This window comes from Ovis canadensis, chromosome 7, assembly GCF_042477335.2.
Source record: "Ovis canadensis isolate MfBH-ARS-UI-01 breed Bighorn chromosome 7, ARS-UI_OviCan_v2, whole genome shotgun sequence".
Taxonomy (NCBI): Eukaryota; Metazoa; Chordata; class Mammalia; order Artiodactyla; family Bovidae; genus Ovis; species Ovis canadensis.
Window position 1 is genome coordinate 97,315,279 of NC_091251.1, and position 17,665 is coordinate 97,332,943.

At 50.8% G+C, this 17,665-nt stretch overlaps 1 protein-coding gene and 1 long non-coding RNA gene across 6 annotated transcripts in view; one reads left to right on the top strand and one right to left on the bottom strand.

Moving 5' to 3' along the window:
• The window catches only part of LOC138443917 (choline/ethanolamine transporter FLVCR2-like), a 34,491-nt gene extending 16,920 nt beyond the window's left edge, over positions 1–17,571 (top strand). For 2 of the 5 annotated variants that reach the window (XR_011258363.1, XR_011258364.1), the window contains 8 exons: positions 6,001–6,068; positions 7,242–7,345; positions 10,568–10,678; positions 11,753–11,858; positions 12,008–12,119; positions 12,521–12,612; positions 14,693–14,749; positions 16,471–16,502. Coding sequence is in view for 3 of the 5 variants with exons in the window: in XM_069597124.1 (XP_069453225.1) it covers positions 6,001–6,068; positions 7,242–7,345; positions 10,568–10,678; positions 11,753–11,858; positions 12,008–12,119; positions 12,693–12,735; positions 14,693–14,723 (575 nt within the window). In the remaining 2 variants the exon portion in view is untranslated. Of the gene's footprint in view, positions 1–6,000; positions 6,069–7,241; positions 7,346–10,567; positions 10,679–11,752; positions 11,859–12,007; positions 12,120–12,520; positions 12,613–12,692; positions 12,736–14,692; positions 14,750–16,470 lie in introns of all 5 variants that reach the window. The other 3 variants (XM_069597124.1, XM_069597126.1, XM_069597125.1) reach the window with 2 other exon arrangements.
• On the bottom strand, positions 13,867–16,379 carry LOC138443926 (uncharacterized). The gene is made up of 2 exons (XR_011258368.1): positions 16,209–16,379; positions 13,867–15,791 (listed from the first exon to the last, which is right to left on the bottom strand). It is a non-coding gene; the product is annotated as an uncharacterized lncRNA (long non-coding RNA).
• Positions 17,572–17,665: the final 94 nt, after the last annotated feature.

A 17,665-nucleotide genomic window follows, 5' to 3' on the forward strand; every position in this document is an offset into this window, starting at 1 on the left:
GGATGTGAGAGTTGGACTGTGAAGAAGGCTGAGTACCGAAGAATTGATGCTTTTGAACTGTGGTGTTGGAGAAGACTCTTGAGAGTCCCTTGGACTGCAAGGAGATCCAACCAGTCCATTCTGAAGGAGATCAGCCCTGGGATTTCTTTGGAAGCAATGATGCTAAAGCTGAAACTCCACTACTTTGGCCACCCCATGCAAAGAGTTGACTCATTGGAAAAGACTCTGATTCTGGGAGGGATTGGGGGCAGGAGGAGAAGGGGACGACCGAGGATGAGATGGCTGGATGGAATCACTGACTCGATGGATGTGAGTCTGAGTGAACTCCGGCAGTTGGTGATGGACAGGGAGGCCTGGCGTGCTGCAATTCATGGGGTCACAAAGAGTCGGACACGACTGAGTGACTGAACTGAACTGAACTGATGTTAGTCTTTACTAGCGAGCTTCCCCATTTGCAGTTTTCTTGATTCTAGTTGCCTTTTCTTTTTTTCCCTGCCTAGAGAATTCCTTTAGGATGTGTTATAACACTGGCTTGGTGGTGCTGAATTCTTTTAGCTTTTGCTTGTCTGTAAAGCTTGATTTCTCTGTCAAATCCGAATGACCTGTCTAGGTAGAGTATTCTTAGTTGTAGGTTATTTGTTTTCATTACTTCAAATATATCATGCCATTCCCTTCTGGCCAGCAAAGTTTCTGCTGAAAAATCAGCTGATAACCTTATGGGAAAGATTGAGGGCAGGTGCCGGGAGCCAGTGTGAGGAATCCCGCCCGTGACAAGGTCATGAGGAAGGAAGCTGGCATACGCAAGGCGTGCTCAGACTTCAGGGACCCCTCTGGAAATTCCTAAGCATGTACCCCAACAAAAATCTGCCGGCTTTTGTGCTCTGCTTTTCTACTCTTCTGACATTTTCTGGAAAAAGTCAATTCAGGGCTTTAGTCTTCTGCATTTGAAAGAGTGTTTCAATCCAAAAAACCCTCTGATGGCTTTCTAGCCTGCCTGCAGGACTCGTACAGCTGCGCGTGTGATTGAGGCCTCCTGACCGCAGGAGGCACAGGAAGCTTAAAACATCCTAGGAATGTAGGAGCTTCCGAGGAGTCAAAATCTTTTTAGGACTGATTAAAGGTTTCATTTGTTGAGTCAATATTTGCTGCCAAATTTTCACATCCTTTAGTTGTAGATATAGTTAGAAAAACAAGTAGTAGACCTTGTGTTAGCAACATTAGATCTTTGAGTTAAGTACCCTCTTTGTTGTGTCCCACTGCACCTTTGTTCTATTGAGATGTAACTTTAATGTTAATGCTTTAAGGAGATGTAGATTAAAGAAAAACACTTCAGGGGAAACAAGATTAACATTCATTAAGGAAGAGAGCCAAAAAGTGTTAACAAGCCTCTTGGCCAGAAGATAATGTAAATCACCTGAGACCTTTTGTATACCAAATGATGTATAGAAAGAGCTTGAGCTGCGAACGCTACATAATCTTGTGTTACCCATTGACCTCTGTGTTTTATCAAAAGTATAAAAGGCCTTCTGAACAATAAAGGATGGGGCCAGCTCCGGGGGCCAGCTTCTGGGGCCGGGGGCCAGCTCCGGGGGCCAGCTCCGGGGGCCAGCTTCTGGGGCCGGGGGCCAGCTTCTTGGACCAGCTTCTCTAACTAGTCTCCCGGCCTGGTTTCTTGGCACTCTGGCTCCCCCCGTGTCTCTCTCTCTCTTTCTTCTTCTCTCTTCTTTCCCTCTCTCTGCTCTTTACTTTAATTTCAGGTTGAATTTCCACCTGGAGTGCGGAGGCTCATCAGGTCTACTTACTTGCCCCGGCTGTTAAGATCCGCGAGAAAGGGAGCTTAAGGCGAGGCACCCTTAGATATTCAAGCGGGCGCCGGTGGCCCAACGTAGATGGTGCAAATTCCTTGTCTGGAATTTTATTGGCCTTCCGCGTAAACCAAGCTATTCAGCCCTCTTCCTCCACTTAATCTTCTTACTACACTATAATTTCTTAATCTAATCTTACTTTAATAAATAAACAAGTCTTTCCACGCCGACGCCGTCCACCCTTCGAATTCCCTGGATCCACCGGGGCTGGACCCCGGCAGGCAGGGGAGAAGGGGCAACAGAGGATGAGAGGTTAGATGGCATCACAAACTCAATGGACATGAGTCTGAGCAAACTCCAGGAGACAGTGTAGGACAGGGAAGCCTGGCATGCTGTAGTCCATGGGGTCACAAAGAGCTGGATATGACTTAGCAACTGAACAATGACAAGCTTATGGGAGTTCCATTGTATGTTATTTGTTGCTTCTGCTTTGTTGCTTTTAATAGTTTTTCTTTGTCTTTAATTTTTGTCAGTTTGATTAATACGTGTCTCTGCATGTTCTCCTTGGATTTACCTTGTATGGGACTCTCTCTGCTTCCTGGACTTGAGTGTTTACTTTCTCATATTAGGAAACTTTTTGACTGTAATCTCTTCAAATATTTTTTTAGGCCCTCTCTTCTCCTTTGGACCCCTATAATGCAAGTGTTGGAATGTTTGGTGTTGTCCCAGAAGTCTCTGAGACTGCCCTCATTTCTTTTCATTCTTTTTTCTTTATTCTGTCCCACAACGGTGACTTCCATCGTTCAGTCTCGCACCTCATTTATTTGCTCCTCTGCCTCAGTTATTCTATCGATCCCTCCTAGTGTAATTTTTTTTATAGCAGTTACAGTACTGTTCACCTCTGTTTGTTCTTTATATTTCCTAGCTCTTTGTTGAGCATCTCTTGTAACTTCTCAGTCTGTGCCTTCATTCTTTTTCCAAGTTTGGCATTTTTGCAAGAGGAGGTGAGCTCAAGTCCTTCTCCTCTGCCCTCTCTTTTGGAATCGAGAGGCTGCTTTTAGTTTAGATGCTTGCTGTCTCTTCCCTCAATGTGTGCTGCTGTTATCCTGGTGATATGGGGTGTGCAGTTACAGCAGGCCTTGCGTGCCCCCAGGACAGTGAGCACAGGGCCTGGCGCCTAATTGTGGGTCTCCTGGTGGCAATCTGTGCCTGCCCCTGGAGCCCACCAGGACAGTGGTGACTTGTGCTGTCCTTGGACCTCCTGTAAGTCATGCCCTGTTTCCTGGGCATGCTCACAGGGAAAGAAGCTCTTATTGTGGTCCTGCCCCTCTCCTCATGTGCGCCCAATAATGGCACCTTGCCTCTCTGGCAGGCCCAAGCATCTTCTAAGTATACTCTCTGTTGCCGCAGTCACCTATTCAGGCTATTTTCACGCAGCCAACCCTGGTCCTTTCCCCAGGTCTGACCTCTGAAGCCTGAGCTTCATCATCCAGTCCCTGCCTGGACTGATGGAGGAGTATCTCAGGCTGGGAGGTGCCAGGAGACAGTGCTGGCCTTCTGTGCGGGTCATTCTCCTTTTTGCCTTTGACAAACCAGTTGCTGTGCCCTCCTCCTGGGCTCAGAAGCTCTTCCTCCATCCAGTCTTATCCCCTTCCTGGTGAGGAGGCTTCCCCAGGTGCAGGAACCTTCCCTCCTTCACAGCTCCCTCCTGGGGCAGAGGCCCCACCCTGATTCCTTCTTTGTGGAGGTTTTCTCGTCTTTATGGAAGTCTGGGGGCTTCTGTCAGTGTTCAGCAGCTGTTCTGTGTGATTTGTTCCCTTGCAGGTGTGTTTCTGATGTTTTAGTGGGAGAAGATGAGCTCCACGTCCCACTCCTCTACCAGCTTGGTCCCCCTCCTGGGCCATTTTCTCACCCCTGTTGGGAAGCCCTTCGTTGTCTTTCTCTGAGCACAGCGACTCTCTCCACTGGCCTGTCCTTTATGGGGATCCTGGTAACTATGCCTGTGCATGAGTTACAAACAATAGTGGCTTCTGGGAGGGGTTGAGGCAGGGTGGGGGCCTTACCCAAGTTTCCCTGCACTGAGCCATCAGCTTGGGGGCGAAAGAGAATGGCTTCTGAGTGGCTCTGTGGCCTGGGGTCCTGTCGACCAACTCCAGTGAAGAGGGGTGCCCGAGGCTGCCGTCCCTAGGCACCGTGTCCTGTCTTATGTCCTTCTAAGTGGACCTAATGCCAGGTGTGCCAGTGGCAGTCATGCGAGCCTCAAAATTAGCTGAAATTAAAAAGACCCCTGGTGAGTCTTCCAGACTGACCTCTGTATAATTGTTTTTCAAATCTGAGTGTACCTTTCACATCTATAAAATTGGAAGAGAATATGACCTACTTTCTGGGGTTGTTATTAGGAATATAAGTTGTTTAGAAAAGTTTCTCGTATATAAGGACGTGCCACTGCCCTCACCACCAGCATCAAGACCACGGCCACCAGTATCACCACCACTATCAGCGCCACCACCCCCACCACCACCATCACCAGCACCACCACCCCCCCCCCACCACCACCACCCCCCCCCCCCACCACCACCACCATTACCATCACCACCACCATCACCCCCACCACCACCACCATCACCCCCACCACCACCACCACCACCACCATCACCCCCACCACCACCACCACCATTACCATCACCACCACCATCACCCCCACCACCACCACCATCACCCCCACCACCACCACCACCATTACCATCACCACCACCATCACCCCCACCACCACCCCCCCACGCCCACCACCCCCACCACCATCATCACCATCACCCCCATCACCACCCCCACCCTCTATATCACCACCACCCCCACCCCCAGCATCACCACCACCCCACCACCATCACCACCACCCCCACCATCACCATCACCACCACCACCATCACCACCATCACCCCCACAATCACCACACCCAGTGCCATCACCACCACTATGACCATTACTGCCACCACCCCCACCCCCAGCATCACCACCACCCCCACCACCATCACCACCACTCCTACCATCACCATCACCACCACCACCATCACCACCATCACCCCCACAATCACCACCACTATCACCAACACCATCAGCCATCACCATCCATTCCTGAGGCTGCCCTGCCTGGGCACCGTGTCCTGTCTTACATCTTTCTAAGTGGACCCAATGCCAAGTGTGCCAGTGGTAGTCACGTGAGCCTCACCACCATCATAATCATTATTATAAAGGGATGGTAGGAGGCCCTTTTCCTTGGATCAGTCTTAGTCTCATCTTAGTTACAAAGTCACTATATGGTTTTGGACAAATGGCCTCATTCTCTAATGACACCAATTACTAAAATATATTCTGCTGCTAAGTCACTTCAGTCATGTCTGACTCTGTGCGACCCCACAGACGGCAGCCCACTAGGCTCCCCTGGCCCTGGGATTCTCCAGGCAAGAACACTGGAGTGGGTTGCCATTTCCTTCTCCAATGCATGAAAGTGAAAAGAGAAAGTCAAGTCGCTCAGTCATGTCCGACTCTTAGTGACCCCACGGACTGCAGCCTACCAGGCTCCTCTGTCCATGGGATTTTCTAGGTAACAGTACTGGAGTGGGGTGCTATTGCCTTCTCCAAAAATATATTCTAGGTGCTCCATTTACTTGATGGATGAATCAATGAATCAGGAGAGTCAACTAGTTGTTCTTTAGGGTCCTTTCTGATTTCAAATATAGGATTTTGGATGATATGGAATCTGAGTAGAGAGTTGAAAGAGGGATATTGGAAAGAGGTGACAATCTACCTACAGAGGGAATATTGTCAGGGGTCAGAGGTCTGGAGCATTCTGGAGGGGGCATAGGTCATCAGGAGGAGGTGGAAAAGTGCCCAGTAGTTTCACTGAACCCTTAGGTCAGGCCAACTCTCAAGAGGGATGTAAACAGTTCTGACTGGGAGTAATATGTACTTTCTGGAACCTGGGTTTCCAGGACAGAGCTAAAGGGATGAGACAACAATGCTGGGTGGTTAAGTAGAGATGAAAGTGTTTACTTTTGTTTGTTTTGGAGCATTTCTTCTTCTGTGAGGGCACCACTCTCACTGCAAGGAGGTCAGGATTTCTGACCTGGCAGCAGAAGTGAGCAATGGCCCCGCAGGAGAACGCCCCTCATGCTGTGTTTCTCCCTGCCTCCTTCAGGTCTGAATGCTGGTGCCTTTTATGCCTTGTGTACCCTGCTGAATCGCATGGTGATCTTCCATTACACGGTAAGGGTGTTCCCCAAACCTGCTGGGTCCTGAGAGAAGGCAATCTCTAGAGTGGGCAGGAGCTGGGGAGGCAGTATGCTATGGTGTGAAATCCAGGATTTGGAGGGAGGCGGCTCTGGGTCTCAGCCCCACTGCCAATAGAACTCAGATGTATGATAATCTGGTTTACCGTCTCTTAGGTCTCGTTTCTTTTCTCAGAAGAAGCCTAATTACTTATTGAAAAATTAGTTGAGGCTTAGAAAGTAAATGCTAAGATATATATGTGTAAAGTACATAACATGGTGCCAGACAACATAGTAGGCAAACATATATACACACAGACTTGTAGCTGAAACATCTAAGTTGTGAAATGGGGACAAGGTTCGATTTTAAATGCTTAGTGGCTCAACAGAAAGCCTGTTGTAAATGTTTCCAGAACCAGGGAGGGCTGGGAATGGGACTCTGAGTATTTAGAATCAGGGATCCAAGGCCCAGGCCTCTTTTTAAAACTCAAGGGTCTCATGCTTGTGGGAGCATGGGCCACTGTGCGTTGAGTGTTTCAGTGTTGGAGGTTGACAGCTCTGAGTTCAAATCCTACCTCTGCACTTAATAAAGGCCCCATGACCTTGGGCTAGTGGGCTAATCTCACTGTGCCTCAGTGTCTTCACCTGTAAAAGGGGGATATTGATTCCTAACCTTATGGTGGAGAATTACGAGAATTAAATGAGATGATGATATAAAAATGCCCAGCATGCTGTCTGGCTTCTAAAAACACTTTAAATAGATATAATTATTATCTTTCTATCCTTTTAGCACTGATAGCTGGGAAAAAAATCTTAAGTATGGAATCTTTGGATATATATACACAGTTTTTCCATCTTAGAGATGGGAATAATGACAAAGGTGTCCTATAAAGATTATATTTTAAAAAATCTGTCTAAAAGTGGTTCTAGGATAGAATTTATTTTCCCCCAAGATTCAGTATGATCCACACACATCCAGGGTTATATTATGTGGGGAGGAGCAATTATTCTAGGATTCTGTTCCCACTGGCAGCTTCTTACAGGTCATCTCGTTCTAATACTTTCTGAGAACTGGCTCTAATGGCACGCCTTTACCCCTTTGCCTGCTGGTGACTGCGCCCCATCAGATGTTCTGTTCCATCCTTGAGTGATCCTTGGGGGGTTTTTCCAGGGGGAAGGTGTGATAGTTGGAAGAATCGGCCTGACCATCGCTGTTGCAGGAATGCTTGGGACTGTGATCTCAAGCATCTGGCTGGATAGGACCAAAACCTACAAGTAAGTGACTCTTCCTCTTGGACTGAATTGGAGACTGTTTTGAAATGACTTGTTCATTAGCAACATGGCTCAGCAGCTGGGGTCTGAGTGGTCAAGGAGGCAGTTCAGATGTATCTTCTTGGAGGCTCAGTTTGCTCATTTATAAAATGAGGGAAGCAGTTCCTTCCCTGTGGGGACCATAGGAAGATTAGAGATAGAGGACATCAGGCCTTTCCAAGTTCCATCCGAAGTAGATCATGGAAGGAGCAGAGGAAGGAGAAAAGAAACGTGGGAAAGGATCAGCAGTTGGAAGTAAGTGGAAATGCCCAAGAGTGGGGATGAGAAGGTGATTGCATTGCCAGGTTCCCATGGCTCCTTCATGGACCCCCTGGGGTTAACCAGGGTGCTCTGTGCTTCCAACAGTTTTCAGTGAATTACCTTGCAATTGCTTCCACATCATTGGTAAATATTGTGATATGGTTTAGTCCTGATTACACTGTGTGTTTCTAAGGGCCACTAAAATTTTAGTGGATTGCAGGCTAATTGGAGAAGGCAATGGGAACCCACTCCAGTACTCTTTTGCCTGGAAAATCCCATGGACGGAGGAGCCTGGTAGGCTTCAGTCCATTGGGTCACTAAGAGTCGGACACGACTGAGAGACTTCACTTTCACTTTTCACTTTCATGCGTTGGAGAAGGAAATGGCAACCCACTCCAGTGTTCTTGCCTGGAGAATCCCAGGGACGAGGGAGACTGATGAGCTGCCATCTACAGGGTCACATAGATTTGGGCATGACTGAAGTGACTTAGCAGCAGTAGCAGCCAGGACGCTTAGTAAAAACACAGATCCCTGGGTTCCACCCCTCATGGATGTCAATTCAGTTCCACCCCTTATGGATGTCAATTTTTAAATTGCATTTAAAAATCAACCTAGATACCTTGATTCAGTAACCAGCGTTGGGAAAAGTGCTCTGAAAACAGAGGCTCAACTTGTGTCTGTCCCGGGCTCCACATCTACTGGGTGCTCAGTTAATGCTGCTCAGTGAGGCAGCTGCCTGGGCTGTCCTGCGCTGGGCAGGGCAGTATTCTGGGCTGCTTTGTCAAGGCCTCCAAAGTTCCCAGTGTCTGGAGGCGACAGACAGCGGCAGACCTGTTCTTTGCACACAAACCTGCTTCTGTGAGGCTCTGGTCAGACCAGGGCTCCCTCTGGCTGCCCTCGGCAAAGGCCAGTTGAGGCCCTCCCTGGGGATGTGGCTGCCTGGCTGGACACAAGGAGGAGCCTGGCTGGCCCTAATTACTGCTGGTGGAGCTGGGCTACTGCCTCATTTCTGCCATATGCTGGTTGCTGGTTTCAGGCAGTGAGGACTGACCACCCTTGAACCGGGGAATAACAGCATTTCTCTTCCAGGCTTGCTCTATGGCAACAGAAAGCATGGATTGGAATGTTTGCTGGGCCAGGATGTGGGCAACCAGATGATCCAGATGAACCAGAAAAGACAGTGAAAAGACAGTGAAAGGCTGGGAGGACACAGCAGAGTCTAGCTGACACGGTTCCTAGTGGCATTTGATGTCTGCATCCTGCAATCAGCAGGGACATTCTTCTTTCCGCTCCACTACTTGGGCAGAGAAAGGGTGGGGGAGCTCTGTCATCTGGGCATTTTGGTGCCTGTTCCTTCTCCCTGAGGCTCCCAGGTGTGTCCCCTTTGGTTTGGAGATGGAAATTGGATGGTCAGGTCCATTTATGTCTGGCTGAGGCTACAGATAGTTTTGCAGACAGGCTAGTGGTTTAAGAAGAAGCTGTGTGTAAAGAAATACGGCAAAAGGTAAGCTTGTATGGTCAGCAAGGGAGATGGGTGTCCATGGGGCTGGGTTCTGCAGCGGGAGGGCCTGGATGCGGGGAGCAGGGCGAGAAAAGATGAAGGCCCTCTGACCTCAGCAGCTGCTCTGAAGACCCAGGAGGGAGAGGTGTCCTTCAGAGGCTGTTGCTCTTTTCCAGAAACTAACAGGGTGTTAGTCTTCCTGTGTAGGGGAGCAGAAAAAGGACAGATTTCCAAGCCCAGCTCTGGGTTCAAACTTTAGCTGTGCGGTTACTGCGTATGTGACTTTGGACACGTAATCTGAGCCTCATGTTTCCTCTTTGGTCACATTCAGGATAGTTGTACAGACTTTTCTTGCACACGTTTGATAAGAGTTGAATGAAATACTAACTGCATGTAAAGGGCTCAACAGAATTCCTGGCATCCAATCACTGCAGTATCAGTCTGACGTAAGCGCAGTATACACAGCCGGCCCCACCGTGTTTCTGGCTTCAGCAGAGATGAGGGAACGCTCTGAGCTTTCGTGGTCTGAGTCCTGATGCTCGTGGCCAGAGTGCACAAGCAGGTGCCTTGTGGGTCCCTGGCCTCAGTCAGGAGGACAGGGAGAGGGGCTGGTCCCAGTGCAGGAGTCAGGGCCACAGCAGTCCTGAGGGGCAACCTGGGGGAGAGGTGCGTGGAGGGGCATGAGCAGGGTCAGCCCAAAGCAGAAGCCAGCACTGATGGGCCTTCTGAGGGACCAGCAGAGGGATGTGCACCTGGCAGGGGCGCAGCTTTCTCCCTTGGGCTTTGGAGTCAAGGACTCATTCAGGGCTGGGGAATGTTCTCTCAGCCACACTGTCAGGAGTGGAGGAGTTCAGATTCAGCAGAAAAGCTGTGCTGCACGTGTGCAGGTGGCAAGAGGAAGGACTCAGAGATGACAGAGACTCTCACAGTCAGGGCCCTGTCTGGCACTGTCTTGGGGTCGGGGGGTGATGCAGACAAGCAGAATGGGCTTCTTGGTCCTGTGACCACTGCCACCTGACCACAGCTGATGTGTGTCCCCCCCTTTTTTTTTTGGTGAAGGAGAAGGAGATGAAAGAGCTGTGCCCTTCTTTTATGTAGGTAGGATGTGTCAAGTCCAGGTGCAGAGTGATCTGGTTGAGAGGGGTCTACAGCAGAACATACATGCCTCAAGATGCTTCATACTGTCCTGATCTGACCCTTGATATCTCTGAGCACAAGAACTATTTGTGTGATCATGGGTCTTCTGTCCACTAACCACATGGACACCATGTTCATGTGAGTAGATGTCCCAGCACACAGCAGAGGACTTGACATATATTAGATGCCCCAAGAATGGAAGGGAGGGAGGGAGGGAGGGAGGGAGGAAGGAAATATCCTGGTGAAGTCTGCGGGCCGTCACTTAGAACATTTGCCTCTCTCTGTAGGGAGACTACCCTCGTACTCTACATCATGACTGTAGTGGGCATGGCGGGATACACAGGGACCTTGAACCTGGGACACCTGTGGATAGTATACATCACTGCTGGGATAATTGGGTAAGTTTCACCTCTCACCTGCTTAACTGGAAAGCACCACCACATGGCTCCTAGAGCTCTGACCTCCCAGAAGCAATAGGAGTCCCTCTGCAGCCTCTCACTGACCTCCAGAAAAAATGGAAATAGTGGCCAGAGGTCATGTTCACCTGTCACATTTCAGAAGGCTCCCTGGGGGCTTCAAGGCCCATCCATGATGATGAAATGGACCGTGTCCTTCACAAATCTCTAGGAGGCTAGGAAATGTCCTGTCTTTATGAATTCTGCCTGGGACAACAAGGGGGCCACAGAAGCACACAGGTCTGGGAATCAGAAAGGGTGGATCTTAATGTCACTTACGCCGGGGACTATCTAAAACCACAGGCATGTCACATAACTGCTCTGAGACCCAGAAGATAAGAGTGGCCTGCCATATGTATGCAGCTGTTAGAAGTAATGAGAGTGATTACAGATGTGAAGCAGCAGAAGGTGTGGTGCAGATGTCAGATCACAGGACTGGCATTTTCTAGACCAGTTATACAAGAAAGAACCTGTCCACAGGGATCTCTGCTCATTGCCACCTCCCAGTTGTTTTTCTGTGGGCTGTACGTGACTGTGTGTGTGTGTGTATGAGAGAGAGAAAGAGAGAGAGATTGAGTCCTGCTTTGCTGGCACCTCTCCGAAGGACACTCAAGACCCCAACCCCTCGCCTTGAGTCCCAGAGAGCTATGGAGAGGCTGGTCAATATCCAGGGACTTCCCTGCCAGCCCAGGGCCATGTACCCATCACATAGCAGTTCTCAGCTGAGGGCTGAACATTCCAGGCATCCCAACCCCTCTTGTAAATGCTGACCCTATCTAATTGATGGTCAGATGCGGAAGGAACAGGGATCCCCAAAGGGCCGCTGAGAAAATAGCCTCAGCTTCTTTCTGGCCTGCAAGGGTCCCTGTTTCCTTGGCCTGGCCTGATTTTCAAGGGCCTGGAATGTCTTGATGGGAAGAAAGACAACAGGCAAAGTAGTTATACGGAGGAGATGGGCTCCTGTCCTCCTCGTTCTGGAAGTCCTCCCTTACCTTGTTTCTGTGATCTGGTTGTCAGCTTCTCCATAACCGGCTATCTCACTCTGGGGTTTGAGTTTGCCGTGGAGCTGACATACCCGGAATCAGAAGTTGTGTCGTCTGGCCTCCTCAACGTGTCTGCCCAGGTAGGCCTCTCGTTGGGTGGTGGCGCCGGAGCCGTGGGTCTGTGTTCCCCGCCGGGCTCGGCGGGTGCAGGCGCTGCGTTAGGGCAGCTCAGCTCCACATGGGCTGCCTGGCTGGGCCCCTGTTTCCAGTCTTCCCCATGTCTTTGCAGGTATTCGGGATCGTCTTCACCATCTCCCAGGGCCAGATAATCGACAACTATGGAACCACGCCTGGGAACATCTTCCTGTGTGTCTTCCTGACCCTTGGGGCAGTGCTCACTGGTGAGTCAGGGCCCCAGGACAAAGTGATGCTCTGACTGCGCCCGAGTTTATGCTGTTGGCAGATTCAGACCCCAGTGTCCTGACTGATCACACAGATCTGGGACACTGGAGCAGAGGTGCAAAGCGGAGGGCTCGTGAGGAAGTATCTTTGGGAGGCATGAGCATGGGCTTTGCCCCCACCCTACCCGCAAAAGACCCTTGTTGGAACCCTGCACTGTGACACTGACCTCCATAGCTCTTCGACCTTGGGCAAGCGGACCAGCCTCTGGAGCCCCACTTTCCTAATCTGTAGAATGGAGATGGCTGTGAAGCTTGGAGCACTGTGTGCAAACTCCCTGGAAATATCAGGGGTCTATGCATGGAGGCCACTGTCATCACTGGCTTCTTCCTGTCTGGCACAGCAGTGGTTCCCAGGCTCTGTCAAGCTGGCTGGTGGAACCTCCAGATCCCTGGAAGGTCTGGAGGAGATGGGATACCCATGACCCTTAGGAGAGTAAGTGCTCCCTCTCGTGGATGAGCTTGACCATTGCTCTGCTTGGTAACTTGCCCTTCTTTGTCATCCCTTGATCTTAGCATTCATTAAGGCAGATCTCCGGAGGCAGAGGCTCCTGAGACTGTGAGTATGTGGGAGCTGCTGGGCCGAGACGTGGGCACAGACTTTGCTGAAGCTGTGGCACTGGTGGGAAGCGGGGGAAGCGCCCGGGGGACTGGTAGCTGTGAGAGCCGCTCAGCGTCACACACGTGGAGACAAAGGGTTTCCTCTGCGGGGCTCAGCCCTGCTTTTCTGCTGCCCTCTTCGGGTTTTTCCTCCCACTTCCTTCCCTGCTCCTGGCCTCCCTGCTCTGGTCCCCAGAGCTGGGCCCTGTGTCACGGTCTGCAGAGCAACACCCACCCCAGGGTCCTGAGACAAGTCCTGAGGCCCCAGCTCCTCTCCTCTCAGCCTCCATCGGTGACTGGGGAGGAAGGCTGGGGCCTGGCTCCATCACCCTGTCGTGGTGGTGGTAGTCTCCAGGCAGTGGCTCTCCTGGCATGTGACTGCCCCCCAGGCAGTGGGCAGTGCCAGGGGACGGAGAGACCACTGGGTTGCTAGCAGGGCTCTAAAAGGAGAAGTCAGGAAGCAGACATTGGTGGTGAAAGGGGAGAGGACCAGGAGTTTGATCTAGAAAAGAAAAGTGCTTCCCAGTTGCTCTAATGGGCTATGGAGTATTTTAATCAAACTGTTAGGTTTCAAGTCTGAGCCAGGATGAAAGGAATTTTCAGCTCTAAGAAGGAGCATAGTAGGATATATTCCTTTTAAAATAGAAGAAAAGACCTAAAGCTTATTACAGAGGTAATACATGTTTCTTTGTAAAATAACTTTACAAAATATGGAAAAGTGTAAAAATTTAATGGTCACCTGTAATAGCGTCAGCTAGAGATGAGGTGCTGTTATTTTTGCATTTCTTATATGTGTCCACATATAATAGTGTACATAGCTGTATTTTTAATAGAAATGGAATCTTGTTCTTCGTGCCTTTTTTTTTTTTAATTGTTCAGTTCAGTTCAGTCACTCAGTCATGTCCGACTCTTTGCAACCCCATGAATCGCAGCACGCCAGGCCTCCCTGTCCATCACCAACTCCCGGAGTTCACTCAAACTCACATCCATTGAGTCAGTGATGCCATCCAGCCATCTCATCCTCTGTCGTCCCCTTCTCCTCCTGCCCCCAATCCCTCCCAGCATCAGAGTTTTTCCAATGAGTCAGCTCTTCGCATGCCAGCACTTTATCAATTCATTAGTTTCTTACAATACACTTTCCCCCCCACTTGCAGCATACCTTTAATGACTGCAAAATGACCTAAGAACTGCACATGGATAAACATGATTTAATAGTTTTCTTGTCCAGGAACATTAAGGTTGTTTCTAAATTTTGTTTTTAAACAATATTGTGATCAGTATCCCAGAAGCTGGATCTTTGGGCATGCTCTTTAGCAAAGTATTTCCTTGAGTAACGGGTCAGTGGTCACGCCCATTTTTAAGACTTTGGTATGTATTACTCAGCTGTCCTCTAGAAAGGTACTGTCAATACCACTTGTTTACATTGCTCTCAGAGTATGTAAGGTCCAAACTGACATATTTACCAGTTTGAAAAGTCTTTGTCAATTTCCACAAGAAAAGTTGAATCTGAAACAGGTCTATTTAGTCCTTTTGATGATCGGATGCTAATCTTTAGGTCTTTGTCCTCTGATCTCACGCTCTGGAGTTGGCAGGTGGCAGCAGGTAGCAGGGGAAGGGGGAGATGGCCTGGGACAGGACGTTCAGTGGGAACACAGGGAACACCTGAGACAGGGGCGGTCTCCTCAGGAGCCTGTGAGAACCCTGCCATCAGCCTGTGGAGATGGTCTGGTCCCTGTGCCAGAGACAAGGAAACGTGATCTGGGACACTTCAGTGAATCCATTGGGAGCCTGGGTAAAAGATGCCTGTGATAATAGGATGGATTCTAGTAAAAACGTTTCAATTTGAAATGTGACCCATTGTGTGAAGTGATACAAATTTTGCTATGTTTACTTTATAATCTGTGTTTCCCTTTCAGATTTAGGGAAGTGGAAGTTGTAAGTGGCTGATATTTGTAGCAACCAGAGATAATTTAGTAAGTAACATTTTAGTCATTTCCCTGTTTGTTTCCTGTGGGTACACTGTGCACTGGGCTTTCTGCCCTGCTTGTTTCCGTAGGAGAGTCTGACAACTTTTCTACACCACCGCCCCCCAACCGCACGTCTCCATGTGTACACGTCCGTTTCCTCCTGTTTGCTACTTAGGTTGTCCCACATTTCCCTGTCTCGCAGGCAGTTCCTTGCCCCCATGGGCCAGGCTTGTTATCCAGCAGGCGGTGAGGGCTCAGTCCTGTGCTTGTGGACTGTGGGAAGCAGTGCGAGTTGGGCCAGGAGGCCAGTGGGTGCAGGCTCATGGTGCTGTCCTGGATGCACCTGGGGGGCTGGTGGGACGGGGGTCAGAGTCACGCGGGGCTGAGCCCAGGGGAGTCAGGGCTGTCAGAGGGCATCGTGAAGGAGCCGTCATTTCCCCACCGAGGTGGCGGGTGTGAGTGGGACCTGCAAACCGTCCCAGGACTTCAGCCTCAGCGCCAGTGGATGACAGGGCAGGGAGCGCATCAGACCAGAGCTGCACTTTCTGATCACTGAGGTGTGTCATTGGCAGAAAGAGCCAGAACTTCCAGTGGGTCAGGACTGACGCTGATGATGACAATCTGTGTTTGGGTTTCCATTTTTCTTCCAGTTGGTAGTTCTTGGCCACAGAGACATACGCCTTGTTTGGTTGTGACTTCAAGGTGGTCGTGCTGAAGGAGGCAGGTGTGTGTGCATGAGTGTGTCAGAGACAGGAGGTGACGTGAATGGTTGAAGGCAGCTGCTGGTTCCTGAGTGAGGGCTTCTCAGGGCTGAGGCCGAGCTGGGGCCGACAAGTTAGCAAGATGGAGAACTGGATGCTGGATCTCCCGCTGTTGCCTCTGCCATGGGCTGCCCTGGGGGTCATGGCGGGTGAAGTGCCGTTTGTCCAGCTGACGTGGCCTGCGTGTGCTCCGCCAGCCTCGATGGTCAGAGCTGTGCGGGGCTCGGCCCGTGCTCAAGGCCTTGTTGGGAGCGAGATGAGCCCCTGAGGGAAGAAGCAACGTGTTCCTAAAACAGCAGACAAACGCCCAAGTTGGCAGTTAGTACTTAGGGGCCTCAGAGTATAATCTTCAGGGCATATTAATCCCACCCAGCTAACAAGTGTGACCCTGAAGAACTAATTCTGAGCCATCGTCCTCAAGAAATCTGATGGCAAAGAGCCGAAGCCTCCTCTTCTCTGGGGAGCTATATTAGTATATACATACTGTGAGCCATACCGCATCCTGTCTTTGTAACAGTTCCCTGTGCGTCTGTTCCACACATGTGGTAACTGTATTCCTCCCCTGGGGGCTGCCCCTGACTGGGGGTAGTCAGCACTCCTGAGAGGGGGCAGACGTGGCCCTTCCACAGGCACGTGGGGGTCCATCCAGGTGAGGCGAGGCTGTCAGAAGGGGAGGAGGGTGACCGGAGCTCAGTGACACTCACAGTGAGATGGTCCCTGGAGGCTGTGGTGTCCTGGAAGGCTGACCTTTTCGCTCCTCCTTTGCTCCTGTCGTGATGGTGTGTGTGTCTGGGGAACACTGTGTGTGACCGGAGCCCCTGTCCTCGTCCTTGTTCAGTCGGGGATGCTGAGTGCCTGGGACTCTGGTCTTTCCCCTGGATTCCAGATGCACAGGCAGGCAGATACTCAGCAGGGTGGAGTCCCTACCTCCTCACCCCAAGGGCTGTCCCCTTGTCTGTCTTGTAGAAACCCCAGGAGTGGGACGAGGAGGAGGACAGCAAGAGCAACAAAGCCCCCACCACTGTCCAGGAGGAGCATTTCTGAGAGAGAGCGGAGGAGCGACTCGGGGGACTCAGACCGCCCCCACCTCCCCAGCCAGCACAGCTCTGCCTGCCAGCCCCACGGCCTTCACCCGAGCATCTCCTAGGGGAACTGGGAGGAATATCTGTGTCTTGTAGGACAGTGCTCTGCCTCTTGGAAGCCACTCCAGAGCTTACGCTCTCTGTGGGGGAAATGCCCTTTCCACCACACAGGTTGGGGCCCTGCCCTCCCCCTGCAGGTTCTGGGAGCTGGGGGGCCAGAGAGAATCCTGGAGTCAGTCCTGGCTGCTGCCTCACCTTCCTGCCCCAGCCCCTCTCTAGGGAGATGTTCTCCAGAGGAAGGGCGAGCCCAGCCCATGGTCTGTGTCCTTCACTGCAGACTTACCTGGATCATTGCCCTGAGAACTCCAAGGGTCTCCCTAGAGATGAAAGGAAAGAAGAAAAGGTGGCCCTTGAATGGGCCTTGGGTCTGCTGGGTTAGATAACCTCTTCCACCTCTGGTGGGGACTGTTTGCAGCCCCAAACCCTCTCCTCATCCCTTCTCCAGCAACAATCCTTTCTTAGACACCCTGAATTTGAAGGGACTCCTTTCAACCAGCCCAAGCTGACCGCTCCTGCCTTGCCTGCATCTGGCTGTACTCAACAGCTTGGGGACAATTGCCTGAAAATGAGACGTTTGTGCCAGTTCTCCTGTGCCCTGAGCTCTGTAATCAAGACGCCTGTCCTGTTTGGTTGTGCCCACTGCCTCGGCCTCAGCGCCTTGGAGTTGCCTGCGTGGCAGCGGTGCTTGGGCCAGGACCCGAGGCGAGCCCGCGGTGTCTGTGTCTGTGTGCACAGGTCCTCTGTACATAAGAAAAGTCGAACTTCTGGTGGGAGGCCCGAGCTAGGGCTGGGAGGGAAGTGGACAGTGATGGTTTTCCACTTTTTGATGAGGCCAAAGTGTTTACTCTTCAGTCCCTTAAAATGCATAAGCAGAATGCTTGCTGAAACCATTGCTTCATCTTAAAAATATAAATAGTTATTATGGCTTGCCTTGTCATTTGTTGGGGCAGAGACAGGTTTGGGGGTGGGAATGGGAAGGGGAGGGGTGGGGGCTCCATTCCATGAGAGGTGGTCCTCTG